At 42.1% G+C, this 20,549-nt stretch overlaps 1 protein-coding gene across 1 annotated transcript in view; it reads left to right on the forward strand.

Annotated features, from left to right (window-relative positions):
- Positions 1-20,549, forward strand: part of EML6 (EMAP like 6) — a 317,359-nt gene that overhangs the window by 234,814 nt on the left and 61,996 nt on the right. The window contains exons 25-28 of the mRNA XM_078852321.1: positions 7,805-7,893; positions 9,386-9,562; positions 9,686-9,887; positions 10,170-10,296. Coding sequence (XP_078708447.1) covers positions 7,805-7,893; positions 9,386-9,562; positions 9,686-9,887; positions 10,170-10,296 — 595 coding nt within the window. The remainder of the gene's footprint in view (positions 1-7,804; positions 7,894-9,385; positions 9,563-9,685; positions 9,888-10,169; positions 10,297-20,549) is intronic.

Consider the following 20,549-nt stretch of genomic DNA (forward strand, 5'->3'; position numbering starts at 1 on the left):
GTGATTCTTTTACCTTTTCTTTAATTAAAATTCTTCTTTTAAGAACCCGATTGCTTTTTCAAGATCCAAGGGTTTGGGTCTGTGTTCACCTGTACAAATTGGTGAGGATTCTTATCAAGTCTTCCCCAGGAAAGGGGGTGTGGGACTTGGGGGGAAGACGTCTCCAAGTAGGCTCTTTCCCTGTTCTTTGTTTAACACGCTTGGTGGTGGCAGCATAGGGTTCCCCACTTGGAACTCGCTGAAATGGAACCTCAATGAAGAAAGCCCTCTGTGAAGAAAGAAGTGGTTCGGGACTATTTAGAAAAGCACAAGTCTATGGGGCCAGATGCGTTGCATCTGAGAGTGCTAAAGGAATTGGCGGATGTGATTGCAGAGCCATTGACCATTATCTTTGAAAACTCATGGTGATCAGGGGAAGTCCCGGAAGACTGGAAAACGGCTAATGTAGTGCCAATCTTTAAAAAAGGGAAGAAGGAGGATCCCGGGAACTACAGGCCAGTCAGCCTCACCTCAGTCCCTGGAAAAATCATGGAGCAGGTCCTCAAGGAATCAATTCTGAAGCACTTAGAGGAGAGGAAAGTGATCAGGAACAGTTAGCATGGATTCATCAAGGGCAAGTCATGCGTGACTAATCTAATTGCCTTCTATGATGAGATAACTGGCTCTGTGGATGAAGGGAAAGCAGTGGACGTGTTATTCCTTGACTTTAGCAAAGCTTTTGACACAGTCTCCCACAGTATTCTTGTCAGCAAGTTAAAGAAGTATGGGCTGGATGGATGCACTACAAGGTGGGTAGAAAGTTGGCTAGATTGTTGGGCTCAATGGGTAGTGATCAATGGCTCTATGTCTAGTTGGCAGCCAGTATCTAGCGGAGAGCCCCAAGGGTCGGTCCTGGGGCTGGTTTTGTTCAATATCTTCATTAATGATCTGGAGGATGGTGTGGATTGCACCCTCAGCAAGTTTGCGGATGACACTAAACTGGGAGGAGAGGTAGATAAGCTGGAGGGTAGGGATAGGATACACAGGGACCTAGACAAATTGGAGGATTGGGCCAAAAGTAATCTGATGAGGTTCAACAAGGACAAGTGCAGAGTCCTGCACTTTCCCAAATGGTCTTTGGTTCTGTTCACCCCAGCATGGCCACTAGGATTATTGTGGGCTAAGCTTAATAGGTTTACTCGGTACTTACTTGGAACTACCAACTGTCTCTGAGGATGCCAGTCTTCCTGGTGTCCACCAGAAAGAGTTTTCTTGTATAAAAGTCCTCTTTCTACAACAAACCTGGATCGATTAGAAGAGCTGAGAGGTGGTGAGTTGCTCCATGCCACCATCCAAGCTCTCTGGAGGCTTTCATCTGCTTCCTGTTTGGTCTGGAACTGTTCCCTTGATGCTGGAGACATCAGTTCCTCTTCGGATTGTGGACCTGGGCTTGGTTTCTCTGAAAGCAATGCAGGTGATGGGGTTGTTTTCGTTGACTGTGAACTGCTGTCCACTGGTGCACTATGTTGGGTTTCAGGCTCTGACTGAGCTTCTTGTTTAGGGTCATCTGCTGCTGCTACCGGTGCAGGTTCAGTGGGGCCCTCTGGTGTTGGGGTTGCAAGTACTGGATTCAGTGCTGGGAATGGTTCTGGTGCTGGTTGTTCCGCCGGTTCCAGTTCTGGGACTGGCTTTGTCTGGGTCTCTGTGACTGGATCCGCTACTGCTGTTGCAGACATTGGCATGGGGTCTGGTTCCATCACCTCTGACTGGGTCCTGGTAGAAGTTTCCGGAACAGAGCTAGGTGTGACAGCTTGCTTAGCCTGGCTGTGGGTGACCATTCCCACGCTCTTGGCTAACTTCACATGATTGGCTAAGTCTTCTCCCAACAGCATGGGGATGGGATCATCATAGACTGCAAAAGTCCATGTTCCTGACCAGCCCTTGTACTGGACAGGCAACTTGGCTGTAGGCAAGTCAAAAGACTTTGACTTGAAGGGTTGAATCGTCTCTTGGACCTCTGGGTCGATTAAATTGGGGTCCACTAAGGAAGCATGAATAGCCTACACTTGTGCTCCAGTGTCCCTCCATACTGTGACCTTCTTCCCACCCACACTCACTGTTTCTCTCTGCTCTGAGGTATCTGGGAGGTATGTGGGCCTGAGGACCTCTGGTGTGATTCCGGTGCAATGAACTGTAATCTGTTGGAGTTCTTGGGGCAGTTGACCTTTACATGCCCCGGCTCATTACATTTAAAACATCGTCCAGCTGACGGGTCACTGGGGCAAGGTGGGTTGCTGGAGAACATTGTGGCGTGATGCAGAGGTGTCTGGAGTGTTCCTTGGTGTGTAGCTGGGGCCTTGGGCTGCCCCCAGTAGTAGAGGGTGGTCTGAATGTGTCCCTTCTGGTATCCGCTCCAATTGCAACCAGGATTGTTTTTCTCTCCTCCCTCCACCCATTTTGTTCTGGTTTGCCCCGCCTCTCTGGCGGTCTGGGACTGCTTGTATTGATCAGCATAAGAAGCAAGACTTTCTGCTGAGTCCATTTTCTTATCCCATAAACACTGTTTTATTTCCTCCTTGGACATATTCAGGAATTGCTCCTGAGTCATTAAATCACACATTCCTTCAAAGCTAGTTACACCCCTTCCTTTGACCCATTTATCTAACAGATCCTTCATCTGGTTTATATAAGCCACATTACTTCATCCAGGTCCTCTCTTAAGGGCTCTAAATTTTACTCTGGTTTCAGAGTAGCAGCTGCGTTAGTCTGTATCCACAAAAAGAAAAGGAATACTTGTGGCACCTTAGAGACTAACAAATTTATTTGAGCATAAGCTTTCATTAGCTACAGCTCACTTTACTCTGTAAGTTTTAGGTGTAACTTGAAATGGCTTTAAAATCAAATTCTTTAATTTATTATAGTCAGAAACCTCATCAATAGGCATCTTGAATATGTCCAAGCTCTTAAAGTCAATTTTGAGACCAATGTGGTCATCTTGTGAGCTTCAGGAATTTTATGGAGTGTGCACAGTCTCTCAAAGGTGAGAAAATATTCAGCAATATCACTGGATTCATCATACTGTGGACATAGTCGCTCCCATTTGTGGATTGCTGGGGAAGGATTGTTAGGGTTATTCGGTACATTCTGCTGAGCCTTTGCCTTCTCCATCTCCAGTGCATGCTTCCTCTCTTTTTCCTTCTCTTCCATTTCTTTTTCCTTTGCCTCCATTTGTCTCCTGTGGGCAGCCTCCATTTCTTTTGCCTCCATTTCCATCTTTCTGAGTTATACCCGTCTCTCGTGTTCCTTTTGTTTTTCCTCAGCCTCAAAGCTGGCTAATTACAACTTCTGTTGAACAGTGCAGTCTGTCATCCTAACCTCTCTGTTTTTAACTAACTTTACACCCGAGAGTTAGAAAGAAAAGAAAAGAAAACAAAAAAACTGGCTTGTAAAATTTTGCTGTGCTGTAACCTGATACCTTTTTTTCCTGATAGCTGTTCTCAGCCTATAGAAAAATCCTTTTGTTATGCCTGCTGCTCTGTCCCCCAGGCAGAGAGACAGAATCTACAGCTGCAATCACCTTTTACAAAACCTTTTAAAATCCTGCTGTGCTTCCGGTTCAAAATGATCTGAAAATGATCCCACTGCTCTGCCACCATGTCAAGGTTCCTTCCCCACTCTGAACTCTAGGGTTCAGATGTGGGGATCTGCATGAAAAACCCCCTAAGCTTATTTTTACCAGCTTAGGTTAAACACTTCCCCAAGGTACGAACTTTGCCTTGTCCTTGAACCGTATGCTGCCACCACCAAGCGTGTTAAACAAAGAACAGGGAAAGAGCCCACTCAGAGATGTCTTCCCCCAAAATATCCCCCCATGCCCTACACCCCCTTTCCTGTGGAAGGCTTGATAAGAATCCTCACCAATTTGTACAGGTGAACACAGACCCAAACCCTTGGATCTTGAAAAAGCAATCGGGTTCTTAAAAGAAGAATTTTAATTAAAGAAAAGGTAAAAGAATCACCTCCGTAAAATCAGGATGGTAAATACCTTACAGGGTAATCAGATTCAAAATATAGAGAATCCCTCTAGGCAAAACCTTAAGTTACAAAAAGACACAAAAACAGGAATATACATTCCATCCAGCACAGCTTATTTTACCAGCCATTCAACAAACGTAAATCTAATGCATTTTTAGCTAGATTACTTACTAACTTAACAGGAGTTGTAAGTCTGCATTCCTGATCTGTTCCCAGCAGAACCATCACACAGACAGACAGACCCTTTGTTCCCCCCCCTCCAGTTTTGAATGTATCTTGTCTCCTTATTGGTCATTTTGGTCAGGTGCCAGTTAGGTTACCTTAGCTTCTTAACCCTTTACAGGTGAAAGGGTTTTGCCTCTGGCCAGGAGGGATTTTATAGCACTGTATACAGAAAGGTGGTTACCCTTCCCTTTATATTTATGACACAGGACAACCCACCCCCCTACTGTCATATTGTTCCTTTTCACTTTCAAGTGGTTTTGATGTTTTTATAGTTTATCTCTGAGATTTTTCCATTGACTTTTAAGGGTTGTTGCAAAGGTGGGCAATCGAACAATACATTACATAATTAGCTAGCCAGGGAGGGGTGGCAACTCCCTCCTGCCTGAATGGGCCATCACTGAGGCATATGATTCCCAGGTGACTCACTTTTACCCCATAACTGTAAGCATAATTTTCAATATAGTTACAATATTCTTTAAATATTACCAGTACACACATCTCGCAATGATTATGAGTATTGATAAGTTGCAAGCTTTCAGTACTTCAAGCCTCATATATTACCCTTTATGGATAAATACAGTGAAAGTGGTGTATTTGGTGTAGTGAGTTTCTCAGGTCTGAGACAGGAGTTGCTTGTAAAGAACAGTGAACCCTTTGCCAGTGGGCACCAGAGGGCCTAGTGTTACAACATGTACAGCGGATAATGCCTGTCTTAAGAATAGGGACACTGAAATCCCTTTAAGTATCTTTAAAATTATTTGGAGATGATCTATCTGCTGAGATTTTGAAGGAACACATATGAAAGGACACCATTAGCTCCTTTTTTGTTGTTGATTTTACTCCCCATTATTTCTACTACTACCTAGAAGATGTAGGCGAGCATTCATTTCCATTACATCTTTTGCCTTTTCCCTGAAGCTCATGCTGATTTACCCCCTTCCCCTCTGTATTTGTAATGGTCTTGAAAGCAACATGGCTTCCGAAAAGATATTGTCTGCTTCATCCACAGGTTATTTGGTCATACTGTTCAACATAGTAGAGAAGAATAAAATAGATCATAGAATCATAGAATATCAGGGTTGGAAGGGACCTCAGGAGGTCATCCAGTCCAACCCCCTGCTCAAAGCAGGACCAATCCCCAATTTTTGCCCCAGATCCCTAAATGGCCCCCTCAAGGATTGAACTCACAACCCTGGGTTTAGCAGGCCAATGCTCAAACCACTGAGCTATTCCTCCCCCCAAGATGATCAGATACTACAGTGATGGGCAGCAATATAACTCCTCCCCCCACCCCCCAGTAGATAGAATAATCCCTACATGGCAAAAAATAATGAGTTACATTCTATGACCCTAGTTATGCAAGAGGTCAGACAAGATGACCTCCTGTGGCCTTAACATCTATTGCCTCATACTGTATTTTTCCTTGTTTGGGTCCTGCCATCATCTGGGCCTCCAGCAGAACTGAACATGGCTCTTGGAATAATGGGCCACATCCTCCGTTGAAGTAAATCAACATGACTCCATTAGAACTACACTATTTACACTGGCTGAGGATCTGATCCAGTGTTTCTTAGTTAATAACTGCTTCCCTTATAAAACCACACTATTTAGATACTGGAAAACCTCTTTCATAGTAAATTCCCAAGTGGATTTTTAAAAAATAACTTAATTTTTGACCAAATTTTAAATTTGTGGGTGCTGCCTTCAATTTCTGGTTGAGACTTATACAGGAGGGTGTTGTTCCTGATGACAAGTGGGCAGAATATCCAGGCAGCACACATGCAGCTGATAAATATATTCCCAGTATCTGCCTAGGAGTAAGAAAATGTTTTGCTCCTGCTTGAAGGCTCTAGCACAGTAGATGGGGGAGGGTGGCAGATTTCTAGCACTGCCAGAGGTCAGCTACCTTATGTTGTTTTTCCTCCATCAATGGAAGGGGTGAAGAAACCTTTCAGACCCTGAGCATCCCAGCTCTTTACCAATCAAGGGAAGCTCCAAAGTCATTTTATAGTGGCCTACAGGACCCCTGTAACTTTTCAGCGATAGATTTATTTTAGAAATCTATCTTTCTTGGTGTTTCAGTTATATCATAAAACTCAAATTTAAGGCAGCCTGTTTATTTTTTCTGTTTCTCCCCTTCCTGCCCAATGGCTTATTAATGAACCAATCCCTGCAACAAATCCTGTTGCCATCTCTGTCTGCATATGTATTCAAGAGACACCATTATAGGACCTAATCACATCAGCTATTCCATCAGAGGCTCGTTCAGCTGCACATCTACCAATGTGATATATGCCATCCTGTGCCAGCAATGCCCCTCTGCCATGTACATTGGCCAAACCAGACAGTCTCTACGCAAAAGAATAAATGGACACAAATCAGACATCAAGAATTGTAACATTCAAATTCCAGTAGGAGAGCACTTCAATCTCCCTGGAAATTCAATAAGAGACTTAAAAGTGGCAATTCTTCAAAAAAACTTCAAAAACAGATTTTGATGGGAAACTGCAGAACTGGAATTAATTTGCAAACTGGACACCATCAAATTAGGCCTGAATAAAGCATGGGAATAGATGGGTCACTACAGAAAGTAATTTTCCCTCTGCTGATACTTACACCTTCTTGTCAACTGTTGGAAATGGGCGACGTCCACCTTGATTGCATTGGCCTCATTAGCACTACAAAAGTAATTTTCCCTCTGTTGATATCCACCCCTTCTTGTCAACTGTTGAGAAAAGGTCACTTCCACCTTAATTGAATTGGCCTCGTTAGCATTGACCCCCCACTTGGTAAGGCAACTCCCATCTTTTCATGTGGTGTAATATATATACTGCTTACTGTATTTTTCTCTCCATACATCTGATGAAGTGGGTTTTAGCCCATGAAAGCTTATGCTCAAATAAATTTGTTAGTCTCTAAGGTGCCACAAGGACTCCTCGTTGTTTTTGCTGATACAGACTAACACGGCTACCACTCTGAAATAATGTACATTCAGTTTCACATAAGCCTGCCTAATAGTTAGCATACAATTTGGATCACATTCGTAATGTTTGTATTCAAGGATTGTTTGTTATACATTTGTATAGGGCAGTGCTCTAATAGAGAGAGAGAGAGATTTATAACTTTTTTTAAATCACTGTACAACCATCTGTAAAATAATCATGAAAAGTACATCTGTTCATCTTCATTTACCATGATAATGAAAACACTAATAAAGTATTACTTACATAGGGTGAATAGAGTTTTGCAAGGTTGTTATATGAAGTCTCACATTTAGGACTTGATCCAGCAAAGTGCTAAGCACCTCTGAGGCTACTCAGCACCATGTGTCACTTGGCCCGTACTCTGCTGTTTGTGAGTAGTATCTAAACAACCATTTTTAGAAACTGAATTGGACTGTATTTATTTTAGTGCTCTGTAGGTCATTCTTATCATTTTGTCACAAATACCTATGCAGGATGTGCATTCAAGTTTTTCATAACACCTCATCACTCAATAAAAAAGGCACTTCATAATATTCCAAATCATGTATAAAATAAATAATAAACTCATATTTCACATACAGGAAAGTTATTGCAAGTCAATTCTGGTGCCAAAGAACAGCTATTTTTTGAAGCACCAAGAGGAAAAAGACATATTATACGAGCTGCTGAGGTATGGATCATACTAATTACATTTTCTGAATACTTCACTCAGTACTAACTTGAAGGTTTTACATTGTGAATGTTGTTATATGATACTACTGAAAATTAGTGTATTACTTATTTAAATGGTATGTCTTCTTCATATACCTTCCCCTATGCTACCACGCTTTCAAGTTTACAAAGTGCTTCACAGACATTAGTGAATCTTCACAACAGCCCTGTGAAGTAGACCTTTGTAAGTATTATACAAATGTTACATATACAAAAGTTAATCCTTATAATGGGTATAATTAGAACTGCTTAATCACTCAGTATCATACCTTTCATAACAGCTACATTACTCTAAGCCAGGGATCGGCAACCTTTGGCACGTGGCCCGCCAGGGTAAGCCCCCTGGTGGGCCGGGCCGGTTTGTTTATCTGCCGTGTCAGTAGGTTCAGCCAATCGCAGCTCCCACTGCCTGTGGTTCGCTGCTCCAGGCCAATGGGGGCTGCGGGAAGCAGCGCAGGCCAAGGAATGTGCTGGCCGCCGTTTCCCACAGCCCTCGTTGGTCTGGAACGGCGAACCATGGCCAGTGGGAGCTGCAATCAGCCAAACCTGTGAACGTGGCATGTAAACAAACTGTCCCGGCCCGCCAAGGGGCTTACCCTGGCGGGCCACATGCCAAAGGTTGCCGATCCCTGCTCTAAGCACTTAACAAACATTAGTATTTCAAAATTAGAACCATTTCAGATAAGCACTTAATTCAGATCTGATCACATATTGTAAATATTGTGGGTGAGATTTTCAAAAGTACTTGGCATTGAACTAACTTTTCTCTCTCATTGAAATAAATTGAAAAATAGATTAAAAAGTACAGATTTACTAAAATTCTCACAGTAAATCTCAGAATGAAACTACATAAGTACAGGAAAGACAACACCAAATTTTCCATCACCTGCAATATCTGCAGGTGCATCCATTTGTTCTTTTAGAAGAAGGATTTATGTGCAAATATATATTTGTGCATTTCAGACAAGTTTTCCACATAATCTCTTTGCATGAACAATCACTTCTTTTGTATTTAATCTGTGTGCAGGCAATTTAAGTGCAATTTAGGAAGCTACTTTTAAAAATATGTGGCCTCATTTTAAGGGATGCTGAACACCTGCAACTCTTAATGAGAGCTGCCAATATTCATCACCTATGAAAATCTCTAAACAGTTTAAATCCAAATGACAATGACCAATGATTTCTCCCTGGAGAATAAAAAATGTATAGCAAAAAAGTAAAATTCCAGGAACTCTACCTTGTAGTATAGGAGTTTTAATAAAGGACATATTTAGCATTAATCAGCTGGAAATAAACACTGTAAGCTAACAAAAAGAAAAAATCGTTTTGGCCAAGCCCATATGCAAGTTGATCTGTTTGTTAGTATCATAGTTCAAGAGAAAAATGTAACAACTAAAGCAGTGTATTAGACATTTGTCAAGATACTTTGTTTTGGGAATTTTTGTTTCCAGATAGAGAAGATTGAATGGGATACCTGGACATGTGTTCTTGGTCCTACTTGTGAAGGAATCTGGCCCATGCATAGTGATGTCACTGTTGTAAATGCAGCTACTCTTACAAAAGATGGTTCACTGTTAGCTACAGGAGATGACTTTGGTTTTGTGAAGCTTTTTTCATATCCTGTAAAGGTAATAAATAGTATTTACTCATCAGATTAGAAGCCATGCTGGAAATGGTAGTGGGGAAGATTTCTGTAGGAAAATGTGAAAAATGAATAGTTTAAGTGATAACGTGTATTCTTTATATTGCAGGGGCAACGTGCTAAGTTCAAGAAGTATGTGGGTCATAGTGCCCATGTAACCAACGTTCGATGGTTACATAATGATTCTGTGCTACTGACTGTAGGTGGTGCAGATACTGCTTTGATGATCTGGACTAGGGAGTTTGTGGGCATCCAAGAGAGTAAACTGGTTGACAGTGAGGAGTCAGATACAGATGCAGAAGAGGATGGAGGTAAAAGCAGAATATGAAAAATACATATTAAATTTAGCCCTGATCTCACAAAGACTCACATACATTCTTAACTTTAAGCATGTGAGGAATTCCATTGAGTTCAATGGGACTCCTCATGTGCTTAAAGTTAAGTAAGTGCTTAAAATTAACTATGTGTAAGTCTTTGTAGGATCAGGACCTTAGACTGCTTCTGTTGTTGCAAATCTTTCTATTTCTTATTTCTCCAATACAAAACTGAAAACAAACTACACAGGTGTCATTTTATCTTTCACATTATTTAAGGTTATGACAGTGATGTTGCAAGAGAAAAGGCTATTGACTATACAACAAAGATCTATGCAGTAAGCATCCGAGAAATGGAAGGCACAAAGCCGCACCAGCAGCTGAAGGAGGTTTTAGTTGAGGAAAGGTATGGCATTCATCTCCATATATTCAATAAATTCTTCTGACTTTCCTTTTATTGAACTCTAAAAAGTAGGTTATAAATATTGACAAGACAGCATTTTAAATTCTTATGTCCCAGTGCATCATGGGTTAAATTGGGAATATGTTTGTGTGCCTTGGGCAGTGAGGAAGGGATTTTTGTTAATCACAGATTTTTGTTAATTTGTCAATCTTTTTTTTTCCAAATTGATATGTACAGTCTTACGTATTCTTACTTTTAGATATGAAGTGAAACATTAAACTTAAGGTTCACCCAAATAGGAAGGAATACCTGCTAGTCTTTGTGAACTTACACCTTCAAAACTATAGGATGAAATCAAATCAAATCTCAAGTTAAATGAGTTGACTTGATTCATCTTGATCTCAGTCTAGAGGATGTTTGTCCTTATCATTAAACCATAGAACTCAGCAGTCTGCCTTCAAGAGTGGTTTAGGACGTGAATAAAAAGGGCGTTACTGGTCAGATCTGAACTATACTGTGCTCTTTGGGTGAAGATGCTCATTTTTAAAAATATTTATTGTTTAAAAATATTCCGACTTGCCTGTGCATTTAGTTTCAGTACCAGCCTTATATCCTATAAATTCCTTCTGAGTATTTTTGAATTCCCCTTCTACCTTTTACATAGCCATTGTATGCTGTCTTAATTAGTGTGTGTTTGTTTTAAAAGATGGAACTGGTAGCCTCACCTATAGTTTAGGTTGCCTGACCATTTACATTATAAGACAGTAAGGAGAAGGAGGAATGCAGAGGGGTGAGAAATTGGGAGGAAGATAAGGAGAGAGGGGTGTTGCAGAAGCCAGAGGGTAAGAAGTAGCAAAAGGCGTGTGGGACAGGAGCCAAGGTGGAGCAGAGGGGAACAGAGACAGGCCAGGGACATAAGGGTCTGTTCTGTGACCACTACAGCACGCTTCCCTACAGAACCAGGTATTGAACCTAGGAGTCCTGAGTTTCTACATTATTCTGCTTTGAGCAAATCACTGGCATTACTCCACTGTGAAAGCACTGGCAAAGTATGTGCCTAATCCACATGGAGGATAACACTCTAGTGCTGCTACCAGTTACTATGTTAGCTCAAGTGGTAAAAGTCTGTGCTGTGGATCTAAAGATCTGAACCCTACTGATGACTCAGAACAGAAAACCATGTAGTGACCTGGCTGGAAGAGTGTCACGAAGAGGAGGCTGCAGTTCCTGGAGTGAGAGGGGCCGCAGAGTGAGATAGGATGTGTGAAGACACCATCAAATAGGGATGTGATGCCTGGCAGAGCTAATCCCCAGGACAACCAGGGGGAGGCGCCACTAGCAATGAGAGCTTCCCAGGACAGCCTCTCACATAGAGATTTACTCAAAGTCCTTCCACGCAAAACATCTCAGGCCGTCTTCTCCGGCACTGCCCTGATGGTGCCTCTTCCCCAGTGGCTGGTACGGGAACTCTGGCCTGCCCAGTACTCCGGGTCCCAGTCCAGGGACACTGAACCCAGCAGTTCTGGGCTTTACTTTCTCAGCCCTCACTAACTTTTGAGTGCTTGACTTTGCAACCTTAATCTTTTTTTTAATGTAATTCTCTAATTAAGAAAAAACACCAAAAAACAGAAATTTCACCTCCAGCCAGAGCCCTCACCCCCTCCCGCACCTCAATCCTCTCCCCCCATACCCTGAATCCCTAATTTCTGGCCCCGCCCTGGAACCCACATCCCCAGCCAGAGCACTCACTCTCTCCTTCACCCCAACCCCCTGCCCCAGCCCGGTGAAAGTGAGTGAGTGTGGTGGAGAGCAAGTGATGAAGGGAGCGGGGAATGGAGTGAGTGGGGGGCAGGGCTTTGGAGAAGGGACAGGGCAGGGACAAGGCCTCAGGGAAGGGGCGGGGCAGGGGCAAACAAGGGCATTCGGTTTTGTGCGATTAGAAAATTGGCAACCCTACAGCTGAGCCTGCTTGCAATCATGTTCCTGCTCCCTGGCTCCCCCTCCAGGTGTAGCCTGTGGAGTTAATTGGCCTCCCAGGCCATCTTAACCCCTTCCAATCTTGTGTGGGGCAGACACCCCATCACAGAGGCCTACAATAATTTAAGTGTCAAATTTTATTTTTATTTTTTAATTAGTACCACCTACCAATAAAAAATTGGGGGGCATAGTTTTGTTATTTACTGTAGTTCTTGCAAGTAAATAGAAAAAAGAGTAGATTAATAACTACTTGGCAATTATCGGGTGACTCCATATTTCAAGGAGCCCAGATGTTCTATTCATTATGTGGCATTTGTAGTGCAAACTTTGTGCTATGTGGAACTGCAAAATGGATATCAAACCTGGAAATAGAAATAGGATACACTGGAAATTAAAATGGATTAACAATATGTATTTTTGTGATTTACTAGTTAGAGTGCAGGACTCAGTCAAGAATCCTGAATTCTATTCTCAGTTTAATTTTCTTGCATGTAGGATGATGTTCAGCTGCTTTTATTGTTGTTTTTAAGGATGTGATGGGTTATATAGTGGACCTATTTAGTATACGGCTTTTAAAAAATTAGATTCTTATATTAGGCCCTGATTTTGGAAAGCCTCTAAACCTGTTCTTAAATCCACCTCTATTCAGGAAAGCACTTAAGCATTTGCTTAAGTTCTGTTGAAATCAATGAGACTTAAGCACATATTTAAACAAATGCTTATGTGCCCTTCCTGATTAGAGATGCTTTCCTGGGTCAAAACCTCCTGCTGCACAGGAGGAACACAATAATTCATTGCAAAATCCACAGCCAAAATTTTCAAACTGGCATGCTTAAAACTGGACACCTATATCCATATGTAAGCACTTAAAATCCCTGACATTTCCCATTGACTTTAATGGGAGCTCTGGATATCCAGCATCTCAGAAAACCAGGACATTTATTTAAGTGCCCAAATGAAAATATAGACACCTAATCCAAAGAACCTGAATTTTAAAATTTTGGTCCACATATTTTGGGACCCACAATTTTTGGAACAAAGACATGGAGTCCCAGAGTTCATGTGTTTTTAAAAATTTACATTTGGGCATCATTTTTCCCCCTGCTTTCACCATATGTACATCTTCTCTACTTTCTTTCTTAGTAGCAAAATCTTTGTACTTCATTTTATCTTTCTGTAAAATGTGTATAATGATACCTACCCACATCAACATTTTGAGGATCATTTAGAAATGTTAAGTTTTAATTGGGGGCAAATAGACCTAAGTCAGTAATATGCATGGAATACCACACTGGATCCAGAAAACACAATGCCAAAATATACTGGGCCACATTCCCTCATATGTTCTGGCTGCTTATGCTGCTTGGGTGATACAAAGTAGCTGTATCTTTAGTTTAACTGACTAAAAGTCTGGTTTACACCTGTTTGGCATTGTTGAATCATTAAAAGCAGCCACAGCATACCATGAATCTGACCCACCGTGTTTACAAGACTACTAAATCTTCATCATTACATTAATGACTGGTGGTATAGAAGATACATGTTTCCTCATTATATGATATATTGGCCCAGATTTCCCCCCACATTTGGACTGCTTTGTGCTATTCATCCTTACATTACATTACATTACAGCTGCTGCAGTTAGCTGTAGGAGAATCAGACCAGAGCAGAGGGATTCTCTGGTGAAGCAGAGCCAGTAGACCTGCTCCTACACCACTCCCCCAACCTGTGGCTGTGATAAGGAACACGGCCTACGGAAGGGAGGTGCTTTGTTCCAGTAGTCCCCAACTGTTAAAATAACTTCTTGGCAATCAGTATAAATTAGAACACCACTCAAGCTGCTATAAACTACTGCAGAGGACAATCCACGCCACAGTCAGCCTGAGATTGAGAGAGTACAATCGTAGCTTACAACATCCCCCATCTGTTGTCCTCTGTGTGTTCTTCAGCCATTGTTTCTGTCCAATAATCAAAACTAGCATATTACATTTTAACAGCTATCTGAAATTTTTCAAAAATCCCTTATCATGCAGATTAAGAGCTGCATTTTTCCATGTGTTTCACAAAAGATTCACAGGCTGATGTTCATATTTTTATATATGAAAGGTATGGTTTGGGTTACTTTAATCACATATTTATATACATGGAGTTTGCAGATCCGATGACCTTATTGTGGATCACACACATTTCATATGTAGCTTACTGGATAATAATATGTGTTAAACATATGCAAATCATATTTGATACACGTAGTTCATCTGAGTTATTTGTACAAGAGACAAATAAATATGACTCATACATTTTATGATACAAAGTTTCTTCAGTCTGAATGAGGTAGTTTGTTTTTATATGAACCCATCAAACAATACAATTACAATATAAATAATTATGAATTCTCCCAAGATACTAATCACTACTCATCATTATGTTCCTATATGCAACCTAGGCACGTATTAACCGAGCTCAAGGGAAGAGTTCACAGTTTACAAGATCACTGGACAAATATGTGAAGGTATCTGAAGCATTCATAGACACCTGCTTCTCTGAGGCCAATTGTATAGGATCTGTCAGGGCTGGCCTTTACCATGAGGCAAACTGAGATGCCAGACTGTGTGGGGGGCACCACTAGGACCCAGAGTGTAGAAAATTCTGTCTGCTGCTGGTGCATATGTATTCTCTCTGCTCTAGATGCACAGAGATGGTGGAGTGCTGTGCTGGAGGAAGGAGGGCACAAGAGACATAACAGGCAGGCAGGAGAAAAGGTGAGAGGGAATAACAGAAAGCAGCAGGAGCTGCAGGGAGAGAGAGGAGGAGGAGGAGCCTCTTATGTACCTCTCTAGCACCACCAGGAGCCTGGACTGATTAACACCAGCATCTCAGGGAGCTTCTTTCTTTCCTGCTGCTTCTCTGAATCCACTTGAGGCAAACAGGCAGTCAACTGAAGTAGTAGGAACCAGTTAGACCCTTAAGAAGCTGATATCTTCCCTTACTCAGGCCCTTTTACCAGCCTGCGTATTTGTCCCCTTCAGTTGTGTGTTGAGAGCCACTATAGCTGACACAGAACAGCACTCATGAGTGAAAGAGGAAAACACGCCTCTGGGGCAGCATTCAGAAAAAGAAAGAAAGCAAAGGAAGCTTTTCTATCTAAGCAGGAAGGAGCTCTCCTGAGATATACAGGCACAAATGTTCACGTTGAGCCTTCCGGCCCCAGTGAGGATGTGAGTGGTGAGGAGATGCCTGATCTTCCAATTAGAGTGCAGGTGACCTGGCAGCTACTGCAGCTTAGAATCATAGAATCATAGAATATCAGGGTTGGAAGGGACCTCAGGAGGTCATCTAGTCCAACCCCCTGCTCAAAGCAGGACTGATCCCCAATTAAATCATCCCAGCCAGGGCTTTGTCAAGCCTGACCTTAAAAACTTCTAAGGAAGGAGATTCTAACCACCTCCCTGGGTAATGCATTCCAGTGTTTCACCATCCTCCTAGTGAAAAAGTTTTTCCTAATATCCAACCTAAATCTCCCCCACTGCAACTTGAGACCATTACTCCTTGTTCTGTCATCAGCTACCACTGAGAACAGTCTAGAGCCATCCTCTTTGGAACCCCCTTTCAGGTAGTTGAAATCAGCTATCAAATCCCACCTCATTCTTCTCTTCCATAGATTAAACATCCCCAGTTCCCTCAGCCTCTCCTCATAACTCATGTGCTCCAGTCCCCTAATCATTTTTGTTGCCCTCCGCTGGACTCTTTCCAATTTTTCCTCATCCTTCTTGTAGTGTGGGGCCCAAAACTAGACACAGTACTCCAGATGAGGCCTCACCAGAGTCGAATAGAGGGGAACGATCACGTCCCTCGATCTGCTGGCAATGCCCCTACTTATACATCCCAAAATGCCATTGGCCTTCTTGGCAACAAGGGCACACTGTTGACTCATATCCAGCTTCTCATCCACTGTAACCCTTAGGTCCTTTTCTGCAGAACTGCTGCCTAGCCATTTGGTCCCTAGTCTGTAGAGGTGCATTGGATTCTTCCGTCCTAAGTGCAGGACTCTGCACTTGTCCTTGTTGAACCTCATCAGATTTCTTTTGGCCCAATCCTCCAATTTGTCTAGGTCCCTGTGTATCCTATCCCTACCCTCCAGCATATCTACCTCTCCTCCTAGTTTAGTGTCATCTGCAAACTTGCTGAGGGTGCAATCCACAACATCCTCCAGATCATTAATGAAGATATTGAACAAAATCAGTCTAACCAGTCTCGTTCAGTCTAATGTTTCAGCCACATTGGGTTCTACAGGAACAAAGGACTGGAAAAATCTGGCTAGAAATGTGGCATGCTATGAGAATGCAGCAAATCACCAGAGAGCATTCCATAGGTGGAAAGAGCTTGAGATGAGACTAAGGTTAAAGGCCACCATAGATGATCAGAATCAAGAGAAGATTGCATCAGTGTCTCTTTACTGGTGAAATGTTCTGAAAAGGCTCATTGCCATTGTGAGAATGCTTGCTACCCAAAACCTAGCACTGCGTGGCACTTCAGATCAGCCGTATGTGCCAAACAGTGGAAACTTCCTTAAAATTGTGGAGCTGATGGCTGAGTTTGATGCTGTACTCCAGGAGCATCTAAGAAGAGTCACCACTCAAGAAATGTACACACACCACTACCTTGGAAAAACAATTCAAAATGAGATCATACAGTTACTGGCAACAAAAGTCAAACAGAAGATTGTGGCAGATCTGAAGTCAGCAAGATATTACTCTGTTATTCTGGACTGCACACCTGACATAAGCCATACAGAACAAATTACTTTAATGGTGCGTTTTGTAACAACAACAGAACCTAGTGAAAATGTCCCTGCAATGGCGACTGTCAGAGAGCATTTTCTAGAATTTATTGACATTGATGATACTACAGGAGCTAGTATGACAAATGTGCTTCTTAAAAAGCTGGAAGTTATGGGAATTGTGAGAGCGGACATGAGAGGTCAGGGCTACGATAATGGTGCCAACATGAGAGAAAAGAACAGAGGAGTGCAGACACAGATCTGAGAGTTAAACCCTTGAGCTTTTTTTGTCCCATGCAGTTCTCATTCAGTGAACTTGGTGGTCAGTAATGCAGCATCAGCTTCTAGTGAGGCTGCTGAATTTTTTAGTGTAATTCAAAGCATGTATGTATTTTTCTCTACATCAGCTCATTGATGGCAAATTTTGAAGCAACATCTGGGAACATCCTCTCTGACACTGAAACCACTGAGTCCCACATGATGGGAAAGTTGAGTGGAGGCGATAAAGCCTATCGAACACCAAATTGGGAAGATAGATGATGCCATAGTTGCCATTATGGAGGATAATGCTATGACAGGAACTGTTCATGGGAGAACAGCGGCAGAGGGAAATGGAATCCCCAGAAACATAGATAACTTCAAATTTCTGTGTGGCTTAGTGTTGTGGCATGACATACTGTTTGAAATAAATGTTGTAAGCAAGAGACTCCAAGGTGTTGACCTTGATATATCTGGAGCAATGGAATAACTGGACAAAGCAAAGTCATACCTACAGTCTTACTGGTCAGATGAGGGATTTCCAAACGTTCTGAAGAGTGCACAGAAGTTGGCAGAGAAACTTCACACTGAAGCTATTTTCCCACTCATTCAAGAATACAAGAGTCACCAAAGAAGACATTTTGATTACGAGGCATGGGATAATCCCATATGAGACCCCAAACAACAATTCAAAGTTGAATTCTTTAACCAGGTGCTAGATTGTGCAATACAGTCAGTTGAAGAACGTTTCATGCAACTAAAGGAACACAGCAGTATATTTGGGATGTTGTATGATATTCCAAAACTCCTCACTATACCTGAAGAAGACCTACACCAGCAATGCAGGGCACTAGAGACAGTGTTGACACATGATGACATGTGTGATATTGATGTGAGTGATTTAGGTGATGAACTGAAAGCCCTTTCAAGATACATTTCATCAGGATCAACTCCAAAGGCTGTTCTGGAATATATATGCACAAATAAGATGACCACCCTCTTTCCAAATGCTTTTGTTGCTCTGCACATACTTCTAACACTTTCTGTAACAGTTGCCAGCGGAGAACGCAGCTTCTCCAAGATGAAGTTAATAAAAACACATCTACGCTCCACAATGACACAGGAGAGGCTGGTTGGCCTTGCAACAATCTCAATAGAGCATGAGCTGGCCCAGACTGTGGACCTTTAGGAAGCAGTTCAAATGTTTTCAGCCAAGAAGGCACGGAAAGCACCACTTTGATTATTGAAACAGATAAAAATGCCAGTGTTTACTATACAGACAAGAAAAGTTACATTTGCTGTTCAGGCATCTGAAAGTTAAGTGTTACTTAAAATTTTTGAACAAGGCATTTTAAGTTGTTAGTTCTCCTTTATTGGTGTAGGTAGCAGAGCAGTACCATGAGAGGCGTGGAACAGGAAGAAGGCAGAATTGAGACCTTTCAAAGTTTTGGCCCAAGCGAGGGGCCATGGGGGCATCATTTGAACTCCCCACCTCAGGTGTCAAAATGTTGTGGGATCTGCTGATGGCATCAGAGCTCACCACTGCACAAAGTGTGTTGAAGTTGAGACATAGGGGTGCAAATCTCAATTCCATTACATTTTATGCTCCCATGATATTAAGTGCTGACAGTATTGTTGGCACTGAGATTAAATTTCAGTACATCAGTGCAAAACTTTTCAGTACAAATTAAGTGAACACATCAGGCTGTTCATTATTTCTTGCTGTGTTCTTCAGTCAAAGATCTGATCCATCAGAGGCTTCAATTGCCTCAGCAGAGTCATAGACCTTCTTATGTCAGGAATAGAAAAGTGGGGTTCCATTAGAGCAGAGCAGGCAAAGCAAAGCTTCACTTGACATGGAGGTGGTATTGATGACCAGAGTGGTGCATTCAGTCATCAAAAATTCTAGAGCCATTATACATTAAGATGAAATTGATGAATTGTCTGTTGATGGCCAACAGGGGGTTGTTGAGGTCTGGCTTTGGGACTGTCAAGGTTCCCCACTCTGAACTCTAGGGTACAGATGTGGGGACCTGCATGAAAACCTCCTAAGCTTATGTTTACCAGCTTTGGTTAAAACTTTCCCAAGGTACAAACTATTTTACCCTTTACCCTTGGACTTCCACTGCCACCACCAAACTTTATCTGGGTTCCTGAAAAAATGTAGTTTGGAAACATCTTTCCCCCCAAAATCCTCCCAAACTTGCACCCCACTTCCTGGGGAAGGTTTGGTAAAAATCCTCACCAATTTGCATAGGTGACCACAGACCCAAACCCTTGGATCTTAGAACAATGAAAAAGCATTCAGTTTCCTTACAAGAAGACTTTTTATAGAAGTAAAAAAGAATCACCTCTGTAAAATCAGGATGGGAAATACCTTACAGGGTAATTAGATTCAAAACATAGAGAATCCCTCTAGGCAAAACCTTAAGTTACAAAAAAGACACACAAACAGGAATATTCATTCTATTCGGCACAGCTATTTTCTCAGCCATTTAAAGAAATCATAATCTAATGCATCTCTAGCTAGATTACTTACTAAATTCTAAGATTCCATTCCTGTTCTGTCCCCAGCAAAAGCAGCACACAGACAGACACAGACCCTTTGTTTTTCTACCTCCTCCCAGATTTTGAAACTATCTTGTCTCCTCATTGGTCATTTTGGTCAGGTGCCAGCAAGGTTACCTTTAGCTTCTTAACCCTTTACAGGTGAGAGGATTTTTCCTCTGGCCAGGAGGGATTTTAAAGGGGTTTACCCTTCCCTTTACATTTATGACAGGGACCAATCTGGCTGATACATGGAACACTGATGTAGAATCTCCAGGTCTGCTAGGCTGGATGACTTTATATTAGATGTCTGGGAAACATCAGAGGAGGCCAAGAGAGGCTAGATGGGAGCTAACAACTTGCTAGGACATTTGGAAGCAAGTCTCATAGCTGTGCCAGTCATACTCATACTCTTTTCCCAGGCTCAAGATTGAACATTTATACCAGTCTGTGAGGGACATATCCAACCACACTCTGAACACTTCCTAAAGATGCTGGGCTGCCTTCTCTCCATACCTGCAAGAATACAAAGAGTTGGACATAGAACAAACTATACAAAGTAAAAAAACTAAAAGTTTCCTCTTGCCAATGGCTAGGAAGGCCTCAATTCTTTGACATAGCAGGAGTTGCCAGGCTTGGCATCCCCGGTATTGATTACTGGGGATAGTACCGAGCATTGATGGAGCCAGTCACA

This window comes from Lepidochelys kempii, chromosome 3, assembly GCF_965140285.1.
Source record: "Lepidochelys kempii isolate rLepKem1 chromosome 3, rLepKem1.hap1, whole genome shotgun sequence".
NCBI classification, from domain to species: Eukaryota; Metazoa; Chordata; order Testudines; family Cheloniidae; genus Lepidochelys; species Lepidochelys kempii.